General features: G+C 57.3%; 1 protein-coding gene and 1 long non-coding RNA gene across 2 annotated transcripts; one reads left to right on the top strand and one right to left on the bottom strand.

Moving 5' to 3' along the window:
• Positions 1–1,271: 1,271 nt before the first annotated feature.
• Positions 1,272–7,287, bottom strand: LOC134525028 (uncharacterized). Its single transcript, XR_010073668.1, has 4 exons — positions 7,142–7,287; positions 4,590–4,687; positions 2,323–2,629; positions 1,272–1,472 (listed from the first exon to the last, which is right to left on the bottom strand). It is a non-coding gene; the product is annotated as an uncharacterized LOC134525028 (long non-coding RNA).
• A 660-nt stretch (positions 7,288–7,947) lies between these two features.
• ADAMTS15 (ADAM metallopeptidase with thrombospondin type 1 motif 15) lies at positions 7,948–17,871 on the top strand. The gene is made up of 8 exons (XM_063355408.1): positions 7,948–8,868; positions 13,105–13,237; positions 13,877–14,044; positions 14,504–14,787; positions 15,226–15,403; positions 15,523–15,704; positions 16,309–16,484; positions 16,935–17,871. The coding sequence occupies exons 1-8, from the start codon at positions 7,948–7,950 to the stop codon at positions 17,713–17,715; spliced, it is 2,823 nt and encodes a 940-aa protein (XP_063211478.1). The 3' UTR covers positions 17,716–17,871.
• The last annotated feature ends 6,982 nt before the right edge of the window (positions 17,872–24,853 follow it).

Below are 24,853 nucleotides of genomic sequence, written 5' to 3'. Positions count from 1 at the left end.
TCCCTCTGCAGCTTCGCTGGGGTCGGGGGGGAAACACAGTTCGGGCTTTAAAATCAGAAGAACAGAGCAAAGGCAGGACCAGAAGCCAAAAGTGAGTCCTGGCCCTGCAGGTGCGCATCTCCCTGGGCTTTGCTTTGCCGTGGGAGGGTGGGCAAGGAGGCGAGGTGCCCCTGCCCTCAACCAGGACAGGTAAGGCTGCAGGCGACGCGGGGCACGTCTCTCCCACAGGATGCAATTTATTCCCCGGCTTTCCGCTCTCGGCGCTGCGTCTTTGATCTCGGGGGACACGCTCGCATCTCGGCTTGAAGGCGCCGCTGGTTTTCATTAGCGGCTGGCTCCGCGAACGGTAGCTGGGATTTCTTGTAGCCGGTACGAGCCTCGCCGAGCTCGTGGGGAACCAGCTCCAAGGGAGAGAGCAAAACCTCACCTGGCTGCCCCTCTGCGTCTCCTCCCAGCAGAGGATGGGGCACCCCAAGACTTTTCGGGGTTCCTTCTTCTTAACCCCTTGCGGGACGCGCTGCCACCAAACCTTGCCGGCGGCTCTCGTTTCTCTGGGGCTGGCGGAGCATGTGAAAGCCATTAACTCCCCAGTCACTGTGATTTAAAGACCCTTTTGATCAAACAGCTTGCGAACGTCTGCCCCGCTCCCCTCCGCGTGTCCCCCAGCCCTGCAAAGCCAGGCTTCCCTCCCGCATCCCTCCCGGAGTCCTGCGCTCCTGCCGCCCGGCGCCCATCTCCCAGCGGAATTTTGGCTGCCAGGATGAGAGGCCCACACTGCATTTGCTGTTCGTGCTCCGCAGCACCGAGATTATCCCCTTTCAGGGTTCTCCGGGATGCTTCGCCATGCCCTCCTTGCTCTCTAAATGGCAGCGCATCCAAATTTGCAGTGCCGGGCTAGTGGTTTAGGCATTCCCCTGTTCGCTTTGCCCTCGGCCCAGGGAAAAACATTTGGGAGAATTATTTGAACCATCAATAAAGCAGCTACAAGCTCAAAAAAAAAAATAAAAAAATTAAAACATTACCACTAGATGTCAGTGCCGCCCTGTGCTGTGTGTTGGGAATCCCGAAATCCATCCCTGCAGATCCTGCAGGGCCCAAACCCCATCGGACGTCAAAATAAGCAATTCCATTAGTTTTCCTTTTAAAATAAGCAGGTATTTACTGTTCTAAAACACCCTGGGAAACCCTGCGTCTTGCTCTCTTTAAACAGGAGAGAGCCTTCAATACCAAGCTCGGGGCGGGGGGAAACAGAGAGGGGAATTTTGGATGCTTTCTGGGTATATGAACTATCGGTAACCCCAGGAGCTGCAATAACTGGCCAGAAATCAGGCAAAACCAAACTTTATGATTATTTTTTTTTTCAGCATACCTTGGTGTTCCCGTATCGAAGGCCTGCCAGATGCCAGGGGTGACATAATGCGTTGGGACCCCGCGAGAAGGCAGCAGAGACGCTCCTCCTCCTCCAGGCGCAGCTGATGGCAAAAATAAGGAATTCCGTCAGTTTTCCTTTCAAAGGCAGCAGGTGGGGTGAAATCTCTCCCAGAAAAAAAAAAAAACCACCTTTAAATCAGGGCCCTGGCCTTGTGTCCTGCCAAGTCATCTTTGGCGAAACCATCTTAGGTTGGCAAGTGAGAGTCAGGGAAAGGGTTTCTTGCCTTAGATTTGCACGAGAAGGGGCGATTTGGGCTTTATTTGGAGCGAGTGAGAACCGGCAAGCGAATAAAGTAGCAAAATGTGCCATCCCGCTAGAAATACCTAATCACCTGCCGCACGACCACAGCCACAAGAGGGCCCCCCTGCCTTACAAGTGGTGGTTATTTGGTGTTTGGCACCTCAAAAACCTTCGTTATCCACTAAAAAACTGGTTTTGCCTTTTCCTTTATTGCAATATTTGACCCCCTTGGTGCAGCAGCACATCCCTGGCGACCGTGCGCCGACGGTACGGGGGGGTTCGGTGGCTGTGCGAGTGATGGTGGGGAAACCCGTAATTCCTACCGGGTCGCTTAAACGGGGGGGAAATGAGTTTTTTTTAGGATTCAGGAAAGGGCAGGGACAGCCAGGCTGGGTCTCGGTTTATCAACTGACGAAGCCGCCTCCGAAAGCTCTTGGTGCCGTAGAAGCACCGTGAGTTTGGTACCTCGAGAGCAAAAAGGCCACGGCTGTGACTTGATTTGATTTGATTTGATTTGATTTGAAAGGTTTCTACCTCTCATTTCTAAACCATCTTAAGGCACATCCATATTTATTCTCTCTCTCTTTTTTTTTTTTTAAGTTGCATTTTGATTTGTATCTCAATCTGTTGCCTTCAATCGCATCTCCTACCTTGATTTGCAGAGCAAGAAAGTGTCACCAGAGAGCATCCTTGCTTCGGGCTGGTTTTGGAGCTCGGGTTGCGCGCAGGTGTGGCTCTGAGGAAGGCAGGTTTATACGGCTTTCCAAAATCAAGGGCTAAATCCTATTTCCAGCGCTGCAGCCTCCTCCCAGGCTTCGCACTCCCTGGGGAGCTCCTTCTCCTCTTCCCGGCTGGGTCTTGAAGCTTCCAAGGTGTCCTGAGACTAGCACATCAGTGAGAAGAGCCTCCCAGGATTGCCTGGTCCTTCCCCAAATTCCTTGCAAAGCTGTGTCCATCCTGGGGATAAAAACCTCCAAATATGACCAAATGTGACCAAATAGACCAAGCTTGCCCTAGAGCTGCTTTTCCTACGAACCAGCCCATAAACAGCGCTAAATAAACACAGCTAATTATAATGAAAATACCCTTCTCTAGAAAAAAAACAACCAAACCACCACACATGAATCCCCTCCTCCTCCCTATTCCACTCTCCCTGGGTAGATGGGCTGACGAAAATGAATGAACTTCATAATGGTTCTCCTGAGTGACGAGCATCTTCGGCAGCTGGCTTGGGAATCTCCATCACCCCGGGTTTATTCCAGACGTGCATCACTTTTTGACAGCCTTTCAGGCTTACCCGGACCTGCAGCTTCGCCCTTTTGCAAGCTTGGTGTCTTTGGGCGTCTTTGGTTTATGTATTTCTAACATTAGCATTGCCTGAAATTAATTAATCAAGGATGGACCCTGCCTCAGGCAGGTGGGGACAATATAGAGCCGTGTAGTCCTGGGTCATAAATCTTCAGGCTGAGGGTGTGCGTATGAACGGTAAGAAACGTGGGATACCATTTTTGGGGGCTATGTGGGACGATGGTCTAGCTCCTCTAAATTTCCGCTTACTTTTTAAAAACAACATGGAAAAACCTGCTCCTGTCTTCCTTTAAACAGGGGAGAGCTTTAAATACCAAGTGGGGGAGGAACAGAGAGGGGAATTTTGGATACTTTCTGGGTATATGAACTGTCAGCAACCCCAGGAGCTGCAATAACTGGCTGGAAATCAGGTAAAAATGAGCTTTACGATTTTTTCAGCATCCCTTGGTATTCCCATATCGAAGCCCTGCCGGATGCCAGGGGTGATATTACATGGTGGGACCGTGTGAGGAGGCAGCGGGGATGCGGGGCACAGGCATCCCTCTCCTGTGTCGCCTGCGCACGGAGGAAGCAGGCTGATATGATTTTTTTTTCTGGTGTCGTACCAGTGCTTGGAGGTGTCCGAAGCACAGATCCTCTTCTCTCACGGGGCAGGCAAAGCGCTGCTGCCATCCCTGCTGCATGGAAGAACTGCAAGGGCTGCATGGGAAACCCAAGGCAGAGCATCCTGCCCATAGCCACTCGCTATCAAGCGAGCCAGAACAAATCTAATTAAATCCAGCATCTTCCTGGACCAAGGATGGGGCAGGTTTTAGGTTACAAAGACCTCCACGTGCTCAGGTTTCTTGCGTATCTCATCCCTCAATGACCCTATCTAGATGCAGCCAGATTTTTTTATTATTATTATTATTCTTTTTTTTTTTTCTCCAAGCTTTTCTTTCCTGGAAAGCCGCCTAACAACTCGCTTTGACTCATCTTCGGTCCCTGGAGAGGATCCTCCTTCCTGCCCATGTGGTGGGGAGCTGGGAGAGCACAGCCTGAACTTTTGGGTGAGAGCCCAGCCCTCCGATCTGCCAACCTTTCAGCCCAAGGCAAGTGAACGACTGGCTTTTCCCTGCCTACAACCTTCCCACTCTATCTTTGGCCTCTCGAACGGACTATTTAAAACTATTTCTTTTGTGAACTGGAACATACGGGAGGTTCGGTGTTTTGCCTTTTTTTTTTTTTTGTCCTTTTATTTCTAAATTCACACCGTTGGCACCGCCATAATGGTGGGGAAAAATGAAAGAAAATAACTTGTCACTTCCCAGAGGTGCTTGGGATGAAGCGGGTGGAAGGTGGGAGAAGGAGGGTCCATTTATATTCCACATGTCAGCACACGCTGACAGTTCAAGATCGGGATGAGCGATGGATTAGGCCTGGGTGAGACAGGTTTTACCTTCAAGTGGTTTCTAGGCAAAAATCAAAGTAGGAATTGAACTTACTGTATATGCCCTGATTTTCCTTATTATTTTGGATATATAATATATATATTCCAGAATATATAATATTCCCTATTATTATGGACCTCCAGGTCCAAAGGCATCTTCCATCTCCATCCCCTACTTACCAGTAGTGTTGCCTTCTTGCTCTCCTTCGTGTCGCCTGTATCCAGCCTATCTCCATTAAACCCAGGCACGAAGAGCAGCCAGATTCAGCCTCCAACACCTGGAAAGACACATAGAGCGAGACCAAGATGTTATCTGTCTTGGGCTGGCCCCTTCGTGTGGATGTAAAGGGCTGTGGGGTCCAAGCAGCTGCCGGGAGGTCCCCAAAGAAGGGCCCTGAGGGCTCCCTCCTGGCTCTAACCCTCCCTTGTCATGGCCGATCGCCGTAATCTGCTCCTCTGTCTTGGCAGGAGACATAACAGAGATATTCCTCCCTGCCCACCCTCGAGAGGGACGTGCCGCCGAGATAGAAGCGCCCCGAGTAGACGCCGCAACCCTGGGACTGCTCAAGGGCTTTGTCTGGGTCCTCTCTAGCGACAGGGGCTGTGAAAATCACGTCGTGGCCTTGAGCTAGAGGAAAAACAAATTAAAAATAGGCCTCTCTTCTCGTCTGGAGTGCTCCGAGACACGCCGGTAGCCCCTGGAGCTGAGCCCTAAAGATACATTCAGGCAGCTTTTCTACGCACCGTGGGCAGGAAAATGAAGGCAGCCGATGATTTGGCTGGCAAACAAAGCTCCATCTTTGGGTAGGTGATTCCCCCTGGTCCAGGGAGAGAGCGAGGATGGAGGAGGCAGCTGATCCATCCCTTCCCTTCCACCCCAAAGGTGCTGGCACACCCTGAACAACATGGGACAGAGCGAGTCCAGGGAAAACTCGGTGGCTGGCGGGATGGAGTGTGTCTCAGCTCAGGCAGAGCCAAAACACGCACGTTTTCTGCCTGCCTCTCCCCATCAGGAGGCAATCAGATGTTCTCCAGGCTGGGGGTAAAGTCCTGCCAGTTTGGTTTGACTCATCCTCTGCCGCCGGAGAAGATCTACCAGATGGAGGGGCTGGAGCTCCCAGGGCAGCAGTGACTAACCCTTGATGACTAACGTCCTGATGATGGCTGGGGTACCTGGAGCCAAGGTGCCCTCACGGTGCACGTAGGGACCTTCCTACTCCCTTTCCCACCTGCTCCTCACCCCTGCAGGGCAGAGACCCCCGGAGCTCCTTGCAGCTCAGCGTACGTGCCAGCCTGCGGGGCTTTCCGCGGTGTCTTTCCCCAATGCTGAACACCAGACACCGCCTGAGATGGTGCCTGTCCCATCCCGTCTGAAGGGAACGAGAATTTACTGTCTTTAAACATGGAGCCACAAAGAGCAAACAGAGCGGAGGTGGGGACGGGAGGAAGCACAGCAGCCTCCCCGTCCGGCGCGGCTTCAAAAGTCATCTTCACCCCCAAAATGTCCCCAGGAGCCACGGGCCCAGCCCAGGGCTGGGCGCTGCTGTGGTGAGGTGGCACCTCTGGGACCATGTGCCACCCTGGGTGCTGCTACGGTCTCCGGGATAAACTCATCCTGTCGAACGGGACAGTGCCGTGGGAAGGAGAAGTTCCCTCCTGGCACCTCGAGATGCTCAAGGTTGCGTCCTTTTCCCCTCGCTGCCCGTTTGCTCGTTGTGGTCCCATCGACACCCCCGGACACATTGCACTTTGGCCAGCTGACAAAATCCCTGATTCGTTGAGCCCGGCGCAGTCAGATGATTGTTCTGGGTCACAAGTTCAGCTGCAAGGCACACGACCCAGCAAACCACGGCACGGGGAAGCGCTGGCACCGAAACGAGCCAGGCTGTGGGCTCTGTGTCTTAAGCAACATTCTTGGCTTGTATTTCACATATGCACAACTTTTTAAGCCGTGCTTGCAGCCTCTGTTGGGGTTTGAAGTCGCATCAAAACCAGACTGTCTACGAGAAGGCCGTAATTTTACCGCTAAACCCACCCAGGGCGCTGGAAAGGAGCGTGGGCCGTGAGGATGTGCAGGACTTGGGTGCCCAGTGGGTAAATTTGGAGCATGACTGAAATATCCATCCTTCCCTCGGACACAAAACGGGCTTACGTGGAAACAGAGCTGCTGCCGGGGCAAAAGATGCATTGGGCAGCCCTTGTGCAGCCCGTCCTGGTGTCGGGGTGCTTGTTGCTGCCAATAAATCCATTCCTCAGCCACAGACGGTCACTGAGGACTCTTCACCGCTCTCCTTTTAGCTGTCCCACTCTAAAAAAAATCCCACCCACGGTGAGATCTTTCTGTCTCCCAACAGCACCAGCTGCCCCAGCATCCTCCCTGGTCCCAAACGCTGTTCTGACGATCACGGTGTTTGGTGGCCATGGGGAGATTCCTATACCCCTAGATACTGGGGTCTCAGAGGAGGGGACGTTATGGGTGTTAACACTTACCGAGTGCTCCCTTTGGTGGCCCTGAGGATGCAGGGAGGGTGAGCTTTTTCTGAGAAGTGGAAATGTCCCCTTTGCGCCATGGTTGGAGCCACGGAATGGGGCTGGGGTGGGGGAGCGAGGGATGCACCGAAAGCTGGTCCCTTGGGGAGAAGAGGACCGGGGTACCCCTGGTCCGGAGACACAGGGGGTGGCTTTCTGCTAGGGATGGCAGGTGTGTGGAGGGATCTCGGTGCTAGACTCACCTGGGCTGTGAAAAACAGGTTAACACCTTCCCGAAGAAGCCTGAGAGCCGAATAGCTGCCAAATAGCAGGTCCCCCACTCTGCTGAAGTGTCCCAAACACCAGCGTGGAACAGAGGACTTTTCATCTTCACTGCGCACCCCTGCCCCAACCAGACACCCACCCCACCCCACCCCTCCCCAGCACCCCCATTTTTGTGGATTTAACCCCCCCGGAGCTTCATGGCTTAGAGCAGGACCGGGAGGGAGCCCGGCAGACCGCAGCATCCCTGGGGGAGGGGGTGCAGGGCCCTTCGGGGGGGGCTGCAGGGTCCCCCTCTCCGCTGCGAGAACACATGTAAAGAGGGTGTCGTGTCCCCCCCCGCCTCCCACGCTCCCATCCCGCCCCCTCCAGCACCGCCCCGGGGAGGCGGCGGCGGCAGCCCCGGGCGGAGCGCGGCTCTCCCGGCCCCGCTCCTCCGCCGGCCCCGCTCCGCTCCCGGCCCCCCGCACCGGAGTGGCTGCGGCGGGGCCAAGCCTCGCCCCGTTCCCCCCCCTCCCGACCCCCCCCGACACCTCCCCGACCCGGTCCCGCCGTATATAAACCCGATGGGCCCCCACAAGGCAGGTAGCGGCGGGGCAGGGCGGCTCGCACGGCCGCTGCGCTCCCCTCCAGCCTCCGCCGAGTTCTGGGAAGAGGAGGAGGAGGAGGAGGAAGAAAGGAGGGAGGGAGGAAGGGGGGGGCCGGGTCTTGCTTTGTGTCCCCCCCCCCCCCCTCGCCCCCCCCCTCCCCAAGCCCCCGATGTCGCCGGCGTGAGCCCGCCGGGAGGATGCTGCCGCTGCTGCCGCTGCTGCTGCTGGGCGCCCCGGGGCTGAGCCTGCCCTCGGGGGGGCCCCCGGCGGACACCGAGCTGGTCACCCCCCTCCGCCTGGACCCCGACATCAACGGGCGGCCTTACTTCAGGCGGGGTCCCGCCGAACCCCCCCGGGGAGGGCAAGCCGTGGTTTTCCAGCTCTCGGCTTTCGGGGAGGATTTCTACCTCCATCTCACCCCCGACGCCCACTTCATCGCGCCCGCCTTCGCCGCCCATCACCTGGGGGGCGCGCCCGGGGCCGCCCGCCCCCTCCCCGGCCTCCGCCACTGCTTTTATTCGGGGGATGTCAACGGCGACCGGGAATCTTTCGCCGCCCTCAGCCTTTGCGGGGGGCTCCGGGGGGCTTTCGGCTACCGTGGAGCCGAGTATATCATCAGCCCGCTGGCGGGGGGAGCGGCGGGCGGAGCCCACCGCCTCCAGCGCCGCAGCCCCGGCCGCCCCCTCGGGGCCGGAGCATCCCGCTGCGCCGTGGGCTCCGGGCTCACCCCCGGGGTGCTGCAGGCGCTGGACAAGTATCGGGGGCGTGGAGGGGGGAAAGGGGGTCGGGCCAAGCGCTTCGCCTCGGTCCCCCGTTACGTGGAGACCCTGGTGGTGGCCGACGAGTCGATGGTGAAGTTCCACGGGGATGACCTCCAGCACTACCTGCTCACCCTGATGGCCACGGCCGCCCGCCTCTACAAGCACCCCAGCATCCGCAACCCCATCCAGATCTCCGTCGTCAAGTTCCTCCTCATCGGGCAGGACGACAAGGGGCCCAAAGTCACCGGCAACGCCGCCCTCACCCTCCGCAACTTCTGCGCCTGGCAGAAGAAGTGGAACAAGGTCAGCGACAAGCACCCCGAGTACTGGGACACCGCCATCCTCTTCACCAAGCAGGTGGGTGCAGGGGGAGGATGACCCGGAGGGGCTGTCCCCAATTTCCAGGAGCCCTGCGCTGTGCTAAGGCTTCCTGCCACCTGCGCCCCACCTGGAGGAGGTGGCACTTGTGCCCGATCCCCTTTTCCCAAGGGACTCTCCACCCTCAGATGCCGGGGCAGGGGGAGCAGAGGTGTGGAGCAAGCCCGCTTGAGCCAGCCCTTGCTGTCCTCTGGGCAGGTTTTGGCCAGTAGCCCGGAGAAAGCCTTGCCAGGGGGTGAGCGAGGCCAGGAGGTGTGCAAAGGCAGGTTGTCCCCACGGGCAGAGACCTGCCGCTCCATCCCCTGCCCGCTGGCAGGAGCCTCCGCAGCCAGTGCCTGGCAGCTCCGGTGCACAGCGGCCGCCACCCCAAAATGCGGGGATTCGAGCCCAGAAGAGGAGGAGTGCAGCCCCGCTTCCCCCTCCCCGGCTGGGAACAGCTCACGGTGCCACCTGCCAAGAAAAAAACACCACCTCTCCCCGCTTCCTCTGACTCATGGTCCTCCTGAGAACCTGGACCGCTGCTCTGCGTGGAGCCGGTTCAGGGCTGGAAGAAAAGCAGGAGAGATACAGCCAGCACTCGCAGATCTTGGCGGGGGGAGGCCAGAGCCTCCCCCACCGCTGCCGTGAGCTGGCTGCCTCCCTGGGGTGGGAGAGGGGCTGCCTTCTGCTCGCCTTTGGCTGCGTGGGGTCATTGCTGCGCCAGGATGAGCTCTCCATTCCTCCACCCCGATAAACTGGGGCACACCGAAGCAGTGATGCTGCTCCAAATGCTCCTCCTCTTCCCTGCGGTCCTGTCTTAGTGTGCTTTCACCCCCAGATTTTTGGAACTACACTAGTGGGAGGGGAGAAGGACGAGCCCAGCTTGAAGGGGATTGTCATGTTTTACCTCCTTCCCCCATCCCTGGCCAGATGTCTTTGGGTTAGGGACGGGTTGGGGAACTCCCCTCAGCAGCAGGGACACCATTCCCAAAGCGTCTTTCCAGGTCAAGCACTGGTGGGTGGGAAGGACACAGCATCCAGCCCGGCTCAGCCGCCCTTCACCCGGGGTCAAGGCGAGCTGAGGATGGCTCGGAGCGGGAACGAAGCTGTGCAGGACGGGTGACACCTTGCCCCACCCTTTCTCCCTGTCCCCCCGTGTCCTCTGTCCATCTGTAAATCCTGCCGGAGCAGAGGCAGGGTTGAACCCCAGGCTGCTGGAGCAGGTCCTGACACCCCTGTGGGGACTGAGCCTGCTCCGTCTCTGGTGGAAACCCGGTGAGTTCACCGGAGCCGCACACGGGACAGATTCGGTCGCAGCCATTCGAAGGCTGCGGATCACGGCCGGGCTGCATTTTTTACACATTGCTAAACCATCCATTCCTGAAATCCCCAAAGCGAGCTCGGTGCAAAGGCACACGATCGAGGAGACATCTGCCTTCCTTGAGTGCATCCATCTGTGGTCCCCTGACACCCCGAAGCTTATCTCCCTGCCAAAAAGCTGTTGCATAAGCCCCCGACTTAAATTTCATCTCAAGCCCGGTTGATAGGCAGTTTCCAGTCGTGTCAACGAGTCGCTGATGAATGGGGCCGTCCTCTCCTGCTCAGCTTCTTTCCCTCCCGATGTCGGTCGTGCTGGATTGTGGATTTACCTTTGGGGAGCTCGGTCCTGCTCAGGCGGTGGGTGCGGATCCACCAGCAGCCACAGCCGTGGGACCTTCACATTCCCACCTGAGACGATGCTTGTTGGAGGGTCCTGCAGAGCATCCAGCCTTCAGCCACATTCCTGCCTCTTGGAAATAGCACCGCACACCATGGCAAAGGGCTCGGCCGTGCTTCCCGCCCCGACCTGAACCTTGACGTCCCACCAGCAAAGTTCTGCTGAATATCTTTGGCCTGCTGTAAAACCGAAGGCAGGTCACACCAAGGAACGTCTGGCTGCAGCCCAGCGTGCAGCAGATGCTGCCGGGGAATTTGGAAACCCGCACTCGGCTTTTTGAGGTTGCTTTGGGCACACATGAGAAGCCCCCACGGTTGTTAGAGCGCGCATGACCTGGCCTCTGAGTGGGCGAATTAACGCACGAGCTGCGAGGATCCTCCCCAGGTGACCTGCAGAACATCTGGAGAAGTTCACAAGGGGATGGAGAAGCGCCCGCAGGTGAAGGGCAGGCTGGCAGGAGAGCCCTGACGGTGCATCAAGCGGGACGCTTGAACCCCTCGGCGTGGTGTGAGGACCACCGGGATGTCTATTTGGGCTGGCAGTGGGGGATATCGGTGACGGTGAGCACGCCGTGCAAAGGCAGAGCTGGCCCTTTGCATGCCGCTTTCCCACCTTAAACCTCTTGCCTTTCTCTCTCCTCTCCTCCGTAGCTCCATCCTTGCACCGCTGTTTGCATTGCCTCCCCTCCTGAGCAGGCTGGACCCCCGGCAAGGATGGAGGAGGTGTTTTGGGGGGGCCAGGACCCCTCATTAGAGCCCAGAGATGCTGCCCAGCCTTGGAAAGGGGGCTGTCCATGGGGTTAGGGAAAACCCCCCAAGGGGGGTTAGGGAAAACCCCCGTTGGGAGCCGCTCGCTCGTGTCCCCCGGCGGTCGTCAGGCGAGGTTCAGAGCGAGAAGTGGGTCAGTGTGTCAGCGCAGGTGTTGGGCCGGGAGCCAAGAGCTCGCCGGGCCAAGCGAGGAAACGGCGGCTCTTCAAAGAGCAGCAGGCGGCCGCTTCTCCCCCGTGACGCCGGGTGGGCCCCCCATCTTCACCCCCAGACCCCCAGCGCTGGGGCTGCCACCGGAGAGGGCACGGGCAGGGGGGCCTGGGCAAGCTGCATCCCTGGGCTAGCTCAGCGTGGCGGTGGCACTCGCTCCTGGTGGCATTTTGGGACAGGGGAGACCTTGTGCTGGGGCTTGCCAGCCCCATGGAGTCACCCGACGCTTCGCCCTCAGTGGCCCTGCCACCGGGGATGCGGGGTTGCCACCTGATGCCATCCATGCGCGGCGGGATCAGGGATGCGACAGGGTCCCAGCCAACAAGGAAAACTGTTGCAGAGCGGAGATCCGAACCCGGTTTGTACAATGGGCTTTTCCACCAGCCGGCCCAGACCCAGGCGTTCCGCCCCCTCGCCTCTCCAGAGAGCACGGTCTCGTCTGTGCCTCCAGACTTCGTAGCCACAGGTCTCCTGTTAAAGCCATCTCAGCTCTGGCCGGGGCTCGCTGGAGTCGTCGGGACTGTTATTTACCCGTGGCTGAACCTGCCTGCGCGGGAATGCCTTCAGCTTGGAAACCTCGCTGGAAATGTTGGCAGAGCCGCTCCTGCAAGATTTCGAGCAACCCAAGCGCTTTGGCCGGGCCAGCGCGGAGCATGAATCACGCTTATTTATAGCATGGGAGCGCCCGGCGAGTCCCTTACGTTTTCTTTTCATGTGGAAAGCTGCTCCCTGCCCCCTGCACGGCCTCTCCGGCAGCTCCCAGCCCAGCTGGGATGATGGGGATGATGCTCCAACCTTTCACAAGCCTCCAAGAGATCCCAGGAGGGGAAGGGGGCATCCAAGGATAAGGCTGCAGTGGCTTTGTATCTTCAAACGGGGACTTTTTATTTGCACGAGGGCCTCTGGATGCCAAAGAAGGGCAGATCCACCTACGACAGGACCTTTCCCATCCTCTGGGAAAGGCATCTCTGTGGGGTACGGCCGTCCTCGAGCTGGGGGTGGTTCCTCCTTCAATCGTCTGGGCTTGGTTGCCCCTCGAGGGATGGCTGTGAAGTGCTTTGGAGGGACAGGGCCATTTCCCTCAGCCTTGGGAATATCTGGACCCGGTCCAGGGGCTTCTTATTCCTAGGAAGGTGTTGAGAAATGAGGATGAGAAGTGGGTCAGCTGTGAGACCAAGGCCAGGTGCCTTCCCATCCACCCGCCTGGAGCCGGCCCTTGAAGAACGGGAGCCAGGCTGACTCCTACATGCCGAAACTGGCTCCACCCTGGCTGGAGGAGCCTTTTGGGGTGGGAAAAGCTGTTGCTGAAGGCCCCGGGAGGATGCTATGACCAAAAAGCATCCCCGGTGCCATGCAAACACATTGTTGCAGCCCGGTTTGGGTCAGGGTGAGGTTTCTGGCCTCCTGGTGTGGTCCCCATCCCTTTGGGCTGGCTCCCCCCAGCAGCCTGGGATCAGCCCACCATGGGGTACCGGGGATGGGGAACCGTGATGATGCCCGTTGCCGGCCCCGGGACTAACCCCTTGCCTCCGTGCCTCGCAGGACCTGTGCGGTGCCACCACCTGCGACACGCTGGGGATGGCGGACGTGGGCACCATGTGCGACCCCAAGCGCAGCTGCTCCGTCATCGAGGACGACGGGCTGCCGTCGGCTTTCACCACCGCCCACGAGCTGGGTAAGGCTCTCCCGCTCTCCCCGTTCTCTCGGGAGGGATGCCAGGAGCCGGCGAGGTTCAAAATGACCCTGGTTTCATCCTCCGGAAGATCAGACAATACCCGGCATCTGGTGACGGGGAAACTCCATGAGACCCCCCCGCCGCCCTGAGCTGGGTGGGAAGGAGCTGCTGAGACAGCAAAGGGCTTTGCTGTTGTGGTTGCTACCCCAGTGGGTTTCCAGGATTCGGGAATCCTGAAATAACAGGCAGAGGGCACACCTACCTCCGGAGATACTCGCGTTCCTCAGCAGGAGGGAGGGGGAGGACGAGCCCTGAAGTCTCCTTCTCTTTGCAATTTCCCTTCTCCTTCCTTTCCCGTATATTTTCCACGTGCATGGGACAGCATGCCGGGAAGCGCGCTGCCCCGGGGATGCTGCCAGCGGGGTGGCTTGTGTGGTCCTGCAAGCTCCCAGCACCTACGTGAGCATCATCCCTCCCTGGGTGCCTCCTGGGCTGTCCACAGCCATTGCAATCCTTGCAAGGGTCTGCCCGGCTCTGTGCCTCAGTTTCCCCCATTGCAAGAAGCTGCACCCCAATCTGCCTGCCACGTGGGGTTATTCATGCTGCCCCTCCTTTCCTTTCCCCCCCCTCCTGCCCCAGGCCACGTCTTCAACATGCCCCACGACAACGTGAAGGCCTGCGAGGAGGTCTTCGGTCGGCTGAAGACCAACCACATGATGTCCCCCACCCTCATCCAGATCGACCGCGCCAACCCCTGGTCAGCCTGCAGCGCTGCCATCATCACCGACTTCCTCGACAGCGGCCATGGTGAGCCCTCCTGCACCCCTCGCCCTCTTCCCTGTGCTCCTGCCCCGTATGAGCAGGATCCATCCCTGGGGCTGGTTACCAGGAGAGACTGATGGGCTGGAGAGCAGCAGCTCTTCTCCCCTCTTTGCAAACCAAATTAGAAGGAAATAGGGAGTTTGGGGGTGTTTCTGCACCAGATGAGCTTCCCTGGGGCTGGGCTGTCCCCAGCAGTGGTGTCTGCCCTGAGGCTGCCGGCACTGCTCTACCCAACATCACCAAGAGATGGAGTCACTTGGGTCTGGGATGATCTTGAGGCCATCCTTGGGGTAACACCAGTCCCGATGGCAGCATCCGGCTGGGATAGCTTTGGCCAAATTCCCTGCAGCCATCCCTCACCACCCCACAGTGATGCTCTCCCTCCCCACGCTGGTCCACACAACCCCTGAGGACCTGGTAGACCCCCCATCCACGCTCCCGCAGGAGACTGCTTGCTGGACCAGCCCGCCAAACCCATCCCGCTGCCCGAAGACCTGCCGGGGACGAGCTACAGCCTGAACCAGCAGTGCGAGCTGGCCTTCGGGGTGGGCTCCAAGCCCTGCCCGTACATGCAGTACTGCGCCAAGCTGTGGTGCACGGGCAAAGCGCGGGGACAGATCGTCTGCCAGACCCGGCACTTCCCCTGGGCGGACGGCACCGGCTGCGGCGAGGGTCGCTTCTGCTTGAAGGGTGCCTGCGTTGAGAGGCATAACATCAGTAAGTACAGGGTGAGTACCTGCGCCGCCAGCCCCCGAAGACATCCCGCGGGGTCGCCCCCAGTTTTTGCTGAGCAGTCCCCCGCCTCCTGGTGCTGGGGACCCGGCGGGGGGACAGCGATGTGAAAAGAAACATAGATAGGATGGTTTGGGTTGGAAGGGACCTTAAAGATCATCTCGTTCCAACCCCGCACCCTGGGCAGGGACATCTCTCACTAGACGAGGTTGCTCCAAGCCCCATGAGCTTGGTTTTGAGCACGGGGCTCATCAAGAGATGGAGTTCCCTTGGGCATTGCTTATTTCTCAAGGAGGGATGCTGCTGCTCCACTCCGTCCAGCCCTGGGCAGGTTCTGGGGGCAGCCGGCAGAGGTTTTGCTTGCAAAAGGATGGCTCCGAGTCTGGAGAGCCCTGGCTCGGGATGCAGCATCTCATGCCGCGGCATCCCCGCAGGTGGATGGCGGCTGGGCCAAGTGGGCACCCTACGGGCAGTGCTCGCGGACCTGCGGCGGCGGGGTGCAGCTGGCCAAGCGGGAGTGCACCCACCCGCTGCCTGCCAACGGGGGCTCCTACTGCGAGGGCGTCCGCGTCAAGTACCGCTCCTGCAACCTGGACCCCTGCCCCGCTGCAGGTAAGGGGCTGGAGCCCGGCTCGCTCGTGGTTGCATGCACGACCTGTAACAACCCCATAAAACCAGCGCCGGAGGTCCAGGCTGGTCCCCAATCCCATGCACATCCTCGTTTCTTCCAGTGCCGGGGAAGAGCTTCCGCGAGGAGCAGTGTGAGGCTTTCAATGGCTACAGCCACAGCACCAACCGTCTCACCGCCTCCGTCTCCTGGGTCCCCAAATACTCCGGCGTCTCGCCCCGGGATAAATGCAAGCTCATCTGCCGGGCTAACGGCACCGGCTACTTCTACGTGCTGGCACCCAAGGTTGGTGAGGGACCCCAGGGTCAGCGTCTGGGCTGTAGGATGACTCCAGAGCGCCTGGAGACGAAAGCGTTTTCCTTGTCTGGTGGGGAGCTGGTGTTAGCTGTAGAGGAGAGGGCTCCGCCAGGCTGGTAGGAATCAGCATGTACGTGTCCGCTTATTTATTTCAGGGCTGGAGTTTGTCCATGGAGGCTCTTCCTCCAGGTTTGTTATGGCGCCTCTGGAATATGCTCATTGTGCTGAAACAGAGGATGATAATTACGGCGCCGGGGAAGCGATGTGCATGCAGTGCAGATGGCCAGACACGGGACTGAGAGGAGTGATGTTAGCTTGTCTTCCTGATGCAGCCCATTCCCTTTGCACCGATGCAACAGGAAGGGCAGAAAATCACGTAGATGCAGCAGAAAAGGGACGCAGTCCCATCCGTCTCTTCTCAGAGACCCCAAAAATCCCAAGTGCAAAGCAGAGCATGATCACGGGGTGGCACGGTGTCTCCTCAGGGCCTGCTGGGTGGATTTGGGTAGCTCTGGGTTGGGTGACCGTTCCAGGGGGGTTGGTGGGGTGGCACAGGGAAATGTAACAGGTTGTTTTGCTCACCCTCGTGCAGGTTGTGGACGGCACCCCTTGCTCCCCAGACTCCACCTCGGTCTGCGTCCAGGGTAAATGCATCAAAGCAGGCTGCGACGGGAAGCTGGGCTCCAAGAAGAAGTTCGACAAATGCAGCGTGTGTGGAGGGGACAACAAGAGCTGCAAGAAGGTCTCGGGCTTGTTCACCAAACCCATGTAAGTGCTAGGTGACCACGTGCACTTCCCCTTCTCCCAGCTTTTTGGAGTGGATGCAGGAAGGGGGTGGAGGTGGTGGATGTGGGAGATGGCTAAGTCCATCCCAAGCAAACTCTCCTAGTGCTAGCATACATCACTGCATGGAGACCTGGGCTAGTTCTGAAGGAGAAGCAGGACATATTTAACGTGCTATCGGCTTCTGCTGGTGGAGTTATCTCTGGTACATCCGTACTGTTGAGCCAGAGGAGATGAAGCATCTTCTCATATCTGGGTGACCTCAACCTAGACGAAACCCAGAGTAGAGAGGAGATTCAAAATTATCTTCAAGGGAAGGAGGAGATAACCGTAGGGGTGGGAAGATCTCAGGGCTGTAGAGCTTTGGGCTGAGGCCACATCACAGCAAGATGTCCCCCTGCCTGATGGCCTGCCCTGCCTGCTCTTCTCTTCCAGGCATGGCTACAACTTCGTGGTGGTCATCCCCGCGGGCGCCTCCAACATCGACATCAGGCAGCGGGGCTACAAAGGGCTCATCAGCGACGACAACTACCTGGCGCTGAAGAACGGGCAGGGCAAGTACCTGCTGAACGGCCACTTCATCGTCTCGGCCGTGGAGAGGGACCTGATGGTGAAGGGCAGCGTCCTGCGGTACAGCGGCACCGGCACCGCCGTTGAGAGCCTCCAAGCCTTCAAGCCCATCCAGGAACCCCTGACTTTGGAAGTGCTCTCCGTGGGGAAGATGACCCCTCCTCGGGTACGCTACTCCTTCTACCTCCCCAAGGAGAGCAAGGAGGACAAGTCCTCCTACAAGAAGGAGGGCAAGACCCCCCCGGACCTCAACAACAGCGTCCTCAGCCTGTCCAACCGCTTGGACGGTGGGAGACCAAGCTACAAACGTCCCTCCTACAAGTGGGCGGCGGGCGGCTGGGAGGCTTGCTCCGTCACCTGCGGCGATGGCTTGCAGAAGCGTTCGGTGGCTTGTCGCGACTCCTACGGCCAACCGGCCGCCGAGTGCGACGCCGCACAGCGACCGGCCGACGTGCGGCTCTGCGGGGAGCCCTGCCCGGCGTGGGAAGCTGGACCTTGGTCTCCCTGCTCCAAGAGCTGCGGTCGGGGTTTCAAGAGACGGGCGCTGAAATGCTCGGTCCCAAGCGGGCGCCTGCTGCCTCGGGAGAGTTGCAATTTTCGGAGGAAGCCGCAGGAGCTGGATTTTTGCACCTTGAGGCCGTGCTGAGCAGGTCAAGGAGTGTCCGCGAGGAAGGGCATGGTGTTCCTCTGGTTGGAAGCGGCCGAGCAGCAGCCAGGGGTTGGGAAGAGGGGGAGACGTCCATAGCACATAGTAAACAGTGGGGGAAGGGGAAAAAAAGGGAAAAAAAAAAAAAAAAAAAAAAAAAAAGAAAAAATGGGGAAAAAAAAGGGACCTGGGTGTGGGGACAGAGCACGCACACCCCATGTGCCCGGGAAAGAGGGATTTTACCGACCAGGTCACTCGGAGACAGGGCGGGAACGAACATCTACCTCGAAGTCGCCGAACGATGCGGAAACCCACCGGCAGAGGCTGGGAGTCGGGGGGGTGGATGGATGGAAAGGAGGGGGATCGCTGCCCGGGATGGAGCCGAGGACAGGCAGGGAGATGCCCCGAAATTGCACAGTTGAAGCCTCCCCCGTCTTCCCAGGGCCAAGCCTACCTCCCCCCTCCCCGGGCTCCCCCGACACTCGTGCTAAAAGGGACCAGAAGGATTTACCAATGCAATGACGGCACATCACGGTGTCCGGCCACCCGTGCGACGAGGTCTTGATGCCTCCAGGGCTCGCTGGCGATGACTTTGGAGCCTGGGGTGTCCGGAGAGCCCCAGCAGCATCCCCGGGCCAGGCTGGAAGGTGGTGGCTTTATCTTCGTTTTCTCCTCATGTTTATGACCTGACCAGTGTAGATTTTATGGTGCTTAACTCTGTATTTTTTTTATTTTTTTTTTTAACCTCCTTCCTTCTCTCCCCGAGGGATAAACCTTGCGTAGCGGCGATGCCGTTATTCCCAGCGGGCGTTATTTCCCATCCTATGGTGCTTCAGGACGGGGCTGTGCCGGCATCCCAGTAGCTGGACGCTCCTTTACGCCCCGCTCCAGGGCAGGTTGGAAACCACCCGCCTGAAGTTTTGCAGGGCTAAGAGGGATCACTATGGACCTGAGATCTGAGCTGGCATTCCAAAAAAACCAACAAGTACTGTAGTACCACGGAGCGGTGCCGCAGGGGGGGTCGGACACAGCCCCGCCAGTCGCTGGTACTTGACTCTGCTTTGGAAATGGTGCTCGCTGCTTAATGGGACCAGTACGCCGTGCCCAGACATCCCACCGCCCTCCGCCCCGCCAGACTTTGGGCCAGGTTGGGTTATTTTCCCCTCTGCGTTAAGCCCCCCTGAGAAATCCTGAGCTGAACTCCAGCGGAGCCGGGGCGACGTCCCCAGCATCGCTTTTTGAGCGGAAGATAAATTCAGGTTTTGGGTTTTCCCTTGGGGGTAAAAAGGGCTCGGCGGGGTTCAGGCGCGTGGAAAAAGAGTTGGGGGTTGAGCCTCTTGCTGCTGCAGAGCATCTACAAGCGGTTTCCCCCTCCAGGGTTTTATTCGGTACCTCCGAGGGTTACGTAGCATCCTGCCCACGGTGGTCGGAGCTGTCTTACCTCACACACCGCCCTCCTCCCAGCCACCCATCCTTTAGGCCTCTTGCTCAGATCAAACCATCAGGGACCATTCCGCTTTTTTTCGCTTTTCTGCTGATGAAGGTGCCTCTTAATCAATTAGCTGTGACCGTGTGAGCAACCCGGGGTCTCTGGGTGGAGCTGTGCCATCACTGGGATGAGCTGGAAGGGACTTTTGGGATGATACACAGATTATGGGTAGAAGAAGACGCTGTCTCAGCAACTAGAGGCTTGGAACCTACCTTGCTCGCTTGGTCCCATGTGGGTACAGTGTGGAAACTCCTCGTGCCCTTCAGCCTGCTTCAAAAGGTCTCCAGCTGCGGGCAAAGCAAGAAAGACGACGAGAAAGCGGGCAGTGGTAGCACAAGGGTTTCCTCGCTCGACCTTTCCACCAGCTTTGCAAACTCCTCGTGACAACGTTTGCGGACCCATCCATCCTCCCCGGGTTTGGGTGACGCCTTTGTGAACACCGCAACGTTTTGGGTCTCCACGCTGCTCGAGGGAGCCGGCAGCAGATGCTGCGGTTGCTCCGCGCCGCAGGGGATGGGATTTTGCGTTCTAGGAAATCCCTCCCGCCTCTCCATCCCCACGAACCTCTCATCCGTTTCGGGAGGGTTTTCCCGCGTTAGCCGAGCCCGCCGCGCTTTCCTCTGGGGACAGAGCTCCGAGGAGCTGCCCTTCCGTGTCTGGCCATCCAAGAGATGGTTTCCAAGCCACCGAGAAGTCGTCACCCTCCTTCGCATCGGGCGGCAAGGCCGGGGGGGAAAAGGATGGGGCCGGAGGGATTTCTTGTGTTGCCGTTCTTTTGCCGAGCGTGCAAGGGAAAGGACGGAGATGCCGATCGTACTGGCTGCTTTGTGTATACCATGTATACTAAACATCGATCTCTGCTGTTTGTGCGTCAATAGCAAACCTGAAATAAAACCGTATTTAAAGTTACGCCTGGTCTCCCACGGGGTGGTGGTGGTGGTGGGGAAACGTTTGCGCCCATGTCATTGAGTTGGTGGCTGCAGAGCATTTCTGGTCTTATTGCGATCCCGGCCTCTTTCAAGCCTCAATAATTCAAGGAAAAAACAACGTGGAAAGCCTAACCGGTTTATTGTGATTTGATTCTGCTACAGGATTTGTTATTGGGGGGAAAAAAAAACCAAACAAAACCACCCAAAACCAGCCTGATGGAGCCCGGCGGTGGATTATTCCACGCAGTCGCCTGCACTGGGACGTGAAATACAGGAGGCTGGTTTGCTTTAGCCAGGAATCAGGATTAGCCTTGGAATCAGCAAATATAGGGTTAAAGGGATTGATGTAAACTGGAAGGGTGCTCTCATATCCTGGAACAATCGAGTCTGCACATCCCATTGTCCGGGACCATCCCTTCCCTTCCCGACGTGCTATTCCGGAGTCATCCTCTCCGTATGCCGACAAACCCTGGGTCTCAGCCCCTTGTCCCATTGCCTCCGGAGGGTCTGGGAAAAGCCAGATTGTCTTGGGAGCCCAGCCCACCTGGCTGCGGGGCTGCTGGGTGCCCGGAAAACAGCCGGGATTCTTCTCACCGATTCCCAGCACACCCTCCCTGAGTCACGGCCCTCTTTCCCCCTTCCTTCGGGGCCAACGGTGAGACAAAGCCCTGCCTTTTAATGGGACACGTCTGCCCGGTGTCACCCCCTCCGGCGTTTTGTTTCCCCGCAGCAAATCCAATATTTTTTTCCCCGCTATGTTGTAATGATTGGGCAAATTTAACTTATTTTACTGGGGGGCAAGGTCGCTTTGCTTTTCGTGACCATAAAGAAACAAACACGACAGACCCGACCGAGCATCTTCCCCTCGCCGGCTCCTACGGGGGGAATAAAGGATTGATCGCCCAAGTCTCTCCCCACGTGAAAGTTCAGCTCCAGCCCAAATATATCCCACGCTGCAAAGGCTCTGGCTGCAAACAGCTTTATTAGGAAAAAAGAGTGATTTTTCCCACCGGTGCAATACCCCGTGCCATAGCTTTCCCCTTGAGTATCTACTCAGCAGCTGAAATCTAAGTTAAAACTAACACCTTGCTCCTCCGGCACTGGGTGACAGCCACGTTTTTAACCAGGTGCCCTTAAAAATCACCCAGAGAGACAAAAAACCCTCGAAACCCCCAAGTATTTACCCGGCAAGGAAGGAAAAAAGACTTCAGAGGGAAGGCTGGTGTTCATCCAAGTCACGGCCTCTTTGCTCAGGGAGCTTTGTCCCAGCAAAGCCGGTGGTGGCTTAATGGGGCTGAGCCAAATACCGGCACCTGGCACCGGGAGGGTGACACAGGTGATGTCCCGCATCCACATCAAGCCCGGAGCCCCAGGAATAGGCTCCCAGGGAGAGAGAAACGGTGCGGAGCATCATGTGCTGTGCCCAAGGGGAAGGGGTAGCTTTTCCCTGTGTCGTGAAGACGCCGTCACCGACGGCTCTAGGGATTCCTGGTTTTCTGACATGGAAAAAAATTGTGGTTTGCTTCCCTTTTTGGGATTCTTTGGATTCTCCGGTGTCAAAGTAAAGGCTGAGCCGGCTGCCTTTCCCTTCAGGGGACACTGATGCGTCTTCTCCTGCATCCCCCAGCTCCTCAAAACGTGAAGGAAACCCGTAACTCAGAAACCTCAGCGTCGTTGGGGTTAAAATGGGGTTAAAACCAGCCAGGGAATTGGAAGCGAGAGACCGATGGGCACCAGACTCATCCCCTTCTGCCCAGGAGTCCCCATCAAGCTCCCAACAAACATCTCAATCCGGAGAAGGGAGTTCTTCCCCCCCCGGGAGAGGCACGGGGAGTATTTCTGAAATGCCCCTCTGGGAGCATTTCAATTCCCTCCGCCCTGGTTTGGCACACGGAGAGGACTGTGGGGTTTAGTGTAAAAGAAAAAAAAAAAAACTACCGAAAACCCCTCTATTAAAAAAAAAAAACCCTACCAAAAAAGAAAAGGCCTACCCAAGTCCTCTGCCAGAACAAGTGCATTTAGTTCTGCTTATTTCAGCCCCCCCTCCGCTTTCTTCACCCTTTCCTTGCGCACTTCCCCGGGCACCTGCTTTTGGCCACCTTTGGAGAAAGATGCTGCATTAGACCAACCTCTGCTCCGACCCAACGCACCTTTTCTTATGTTTTACGCAGTAAAAATGGCACGAAAACGGAATGTACCCCCATGGCATAGCAGCACGGGGCATGGCTGGGGCTCCTGATGGGACACGGAGATCTCCGGCCTCTTAAGCTCTTGCCGCAACACACATAACGAGTGCTAAACTCTCTCGATGATTTAATACGCAACAGGGGTTTGCTGAGAACGAAGGTCCAGCCAAAACCCCCGCCTGCTTCGCTCCAGACCCGTCCCTGAGGGTTGAGGACGGCTCGGGCAGAGCCTTTGTGAAACTAAAACCCCATCCCGCATCTGGGACCGCCTGCGAATCTGCTGCTTCTCCTCCGGCCCGAGCTGAAACCCGAGAAGACTGAAAAAAAATTAAAAAAAAAAAAAAAAAAAAGAAAAAGAAGGGGTTTACCTGAAGTGTAACGTCAGGGAGAGAAACCACGGAGGGGGGTGCACCCCCTCTGTCCTTCTGGTCCAGGGCGCTTGGATGCGGCCGCGGATCCTCTCCCTGCGGTTGGGATGCTGCCTTGCTATTATTATTGCTCTTATGATTGTTATTATTATTATTACTGGGTTTTGCCAGGACACAAAAGCAAAACCAGGCGTAGGTTGAACAAACGGACCTAATAGATAGCACATGTCCTGCGGAAAACCTCTCGCGGGGGTGGGGGACTAAACGCCAAGGGCAGCGCAGAGCTCTGCTTTCCGCACGGGGAAACCGGGGATGCTCGCCCGAGGTCGGGGATATGAAATGAAATTGAGATGTGGAGCAGGGATGGGAGACCCCGGCACCTCTCCCCGCATTTCTCCATCCCCTCTCCCGGCGCCGGTGGCTGCGGGAGGATACGTTGCGCCGGCTACGGCCGGCCCTTCCCGAATCTGGCAGGAATAAAACCTGCCCTCCGAGCAGAAAAGGCCTTTTTCCCCGCTCGGGTGGCTCTGGGGATGTGTCACTGATCCTAACCCCGGCTTTTCCGTGGCCGGGCGATGCAGCGGAGCGGGACCGGCCGGGGAGGGATGCCAACCCCCCGGCGATGCCGACCCTCGCCGGCTACTTGCAGCAGACTAAACTTCCCCCCATCATCCTCCCCAGCCAGCAAACTGACACGTTCCCACAAGCATTTCTGCTGAGTCTTTTTAATTTTTTTTTTATGATTATTTTTTTTTTAGCATTTTTTTTCTTTTTCTAATTATACAACACGGTCAGTGCCAAATTTGTCCGGCCGACTGTAATCTGGCAAGCAGAGCTCGTGGATTTATGGCAAACAAACTCCCACCTCCTGATTCACCGGTGGAAAAAGCCGGGTTTTATCTTTTTGGAGGTTTCCCGTCGCATACTTTCACCCTATAAACGCATAATCCTTGAAGAAGCGATGGCAGAAGGAGCGGAGACGGCGTTGGTCGGCCGAGGACCTCGTCAGCATCTCCGAAGGAATTTGCTGAGGAAATCAGGCAGCTGTTAAAGATTATAATCCTTAACTAGGTAAAAACCCTTGGAAAATTGCAGCCGTGGGGTGAGCGGTGAGAGCTTTCCAGCCGGCTCCTGGGGAAGGTGCTGCATTCGGATTTAGCCTAATTAATCTCAAGTTCAGCCAAGCAAACCTGGGAGGCGTATGGTCTCCCAAATGGTTCTTTAATGTGGCTTGATTATTTATTTTTTAAAGCGTTTCTTTTCTTTTTTTTTTTTCTTTTTTCTCACCCCTTTGTAAATGAATTTAGCGCCGGTGGGAGGTGTTGGATTGACAGCTCTGGAAATACAAGCCCTCAAGGAGAAATGTTTCGGAGTCGTGGCAGGAACAACACTGTACGTAATCCGGGTGTGAGGGTAATTATTTGCAGTCACGGCAGCTTTTTTTTGCTCAAAAATCAAAAAAAGAGAGATGGCGGGGGTTTGACAGAGCATCTGAGACACTTTCAGGTGGCCGAAGCATCGAGCACGGCCGGAGCTGGCGAAGAAATACACCGTCCCGGAGCCACCGAGGTGCTCAGGGCCACATTTTGGTGCTTTAATCGTTATTTGTGCTTAAATACCACCCATTTTTCCCAGCCCTTTAAGCACGTTCTCAATTTTGAGCGGGCCCTTCGGCACCTCCCGGCTCGGTGCAGCCGGCGAGCGGAGCGACTTCACGCACGCGCTGGAAGTTTTACGCGGCATCAAAAGCCTTCGGGGTGTACAAGAGCTGAGAAAACAGCCTAAATATATCCCTCCCCACGTCACAGAACAGGGTCGTGTTGGGTTTTTTTTTTTTATTCCTTGCTAATATACCGCTTCGGCTTTTTCTGCAACTCTATATCGTTCGGAATAGTTTCAAAGTGCAGCGCTCGGGCTCTGGATAGCAGAAACACATGTTCCCGAAATTATGGTCACTATAGGGACCACATCGTCATGCCAGAGATAATTAAGGCGCTCTGTGTTCTCGATGACATATGTTGGCCAGAAGCAGCCCCGAACGCTGTAGAAAGGCAGGCGTGAGGGGTAGGGGAAGGACATCTGGGCAAGGGATGGAGGGGAAGGTGCGGCGAGATGATGAGTAAAGAGGAGATGAGTCTGTTTAAGCTCGGTCTATTTGAGCATCGT

Source organism: Chroicocephalus ridibundus, chromosome 18, assembly GCF_963924245.1.
Source record: "Chroicocephalus ridibundus chromosome 18, bChrRid1.1, whole genome shotgun sequence".
Classification (NCBI taxonomy): Eukaryota; Metazoa; Chordata; class Aves; order Charadriiformes; family Laridae; genus Chroicocephalus; species Chroicocephalus ridibundus.
Note: the sequence above shows the minus strand (reverse complement) of the source record. Positions and strands in the feature narration are given on the sequence as shown.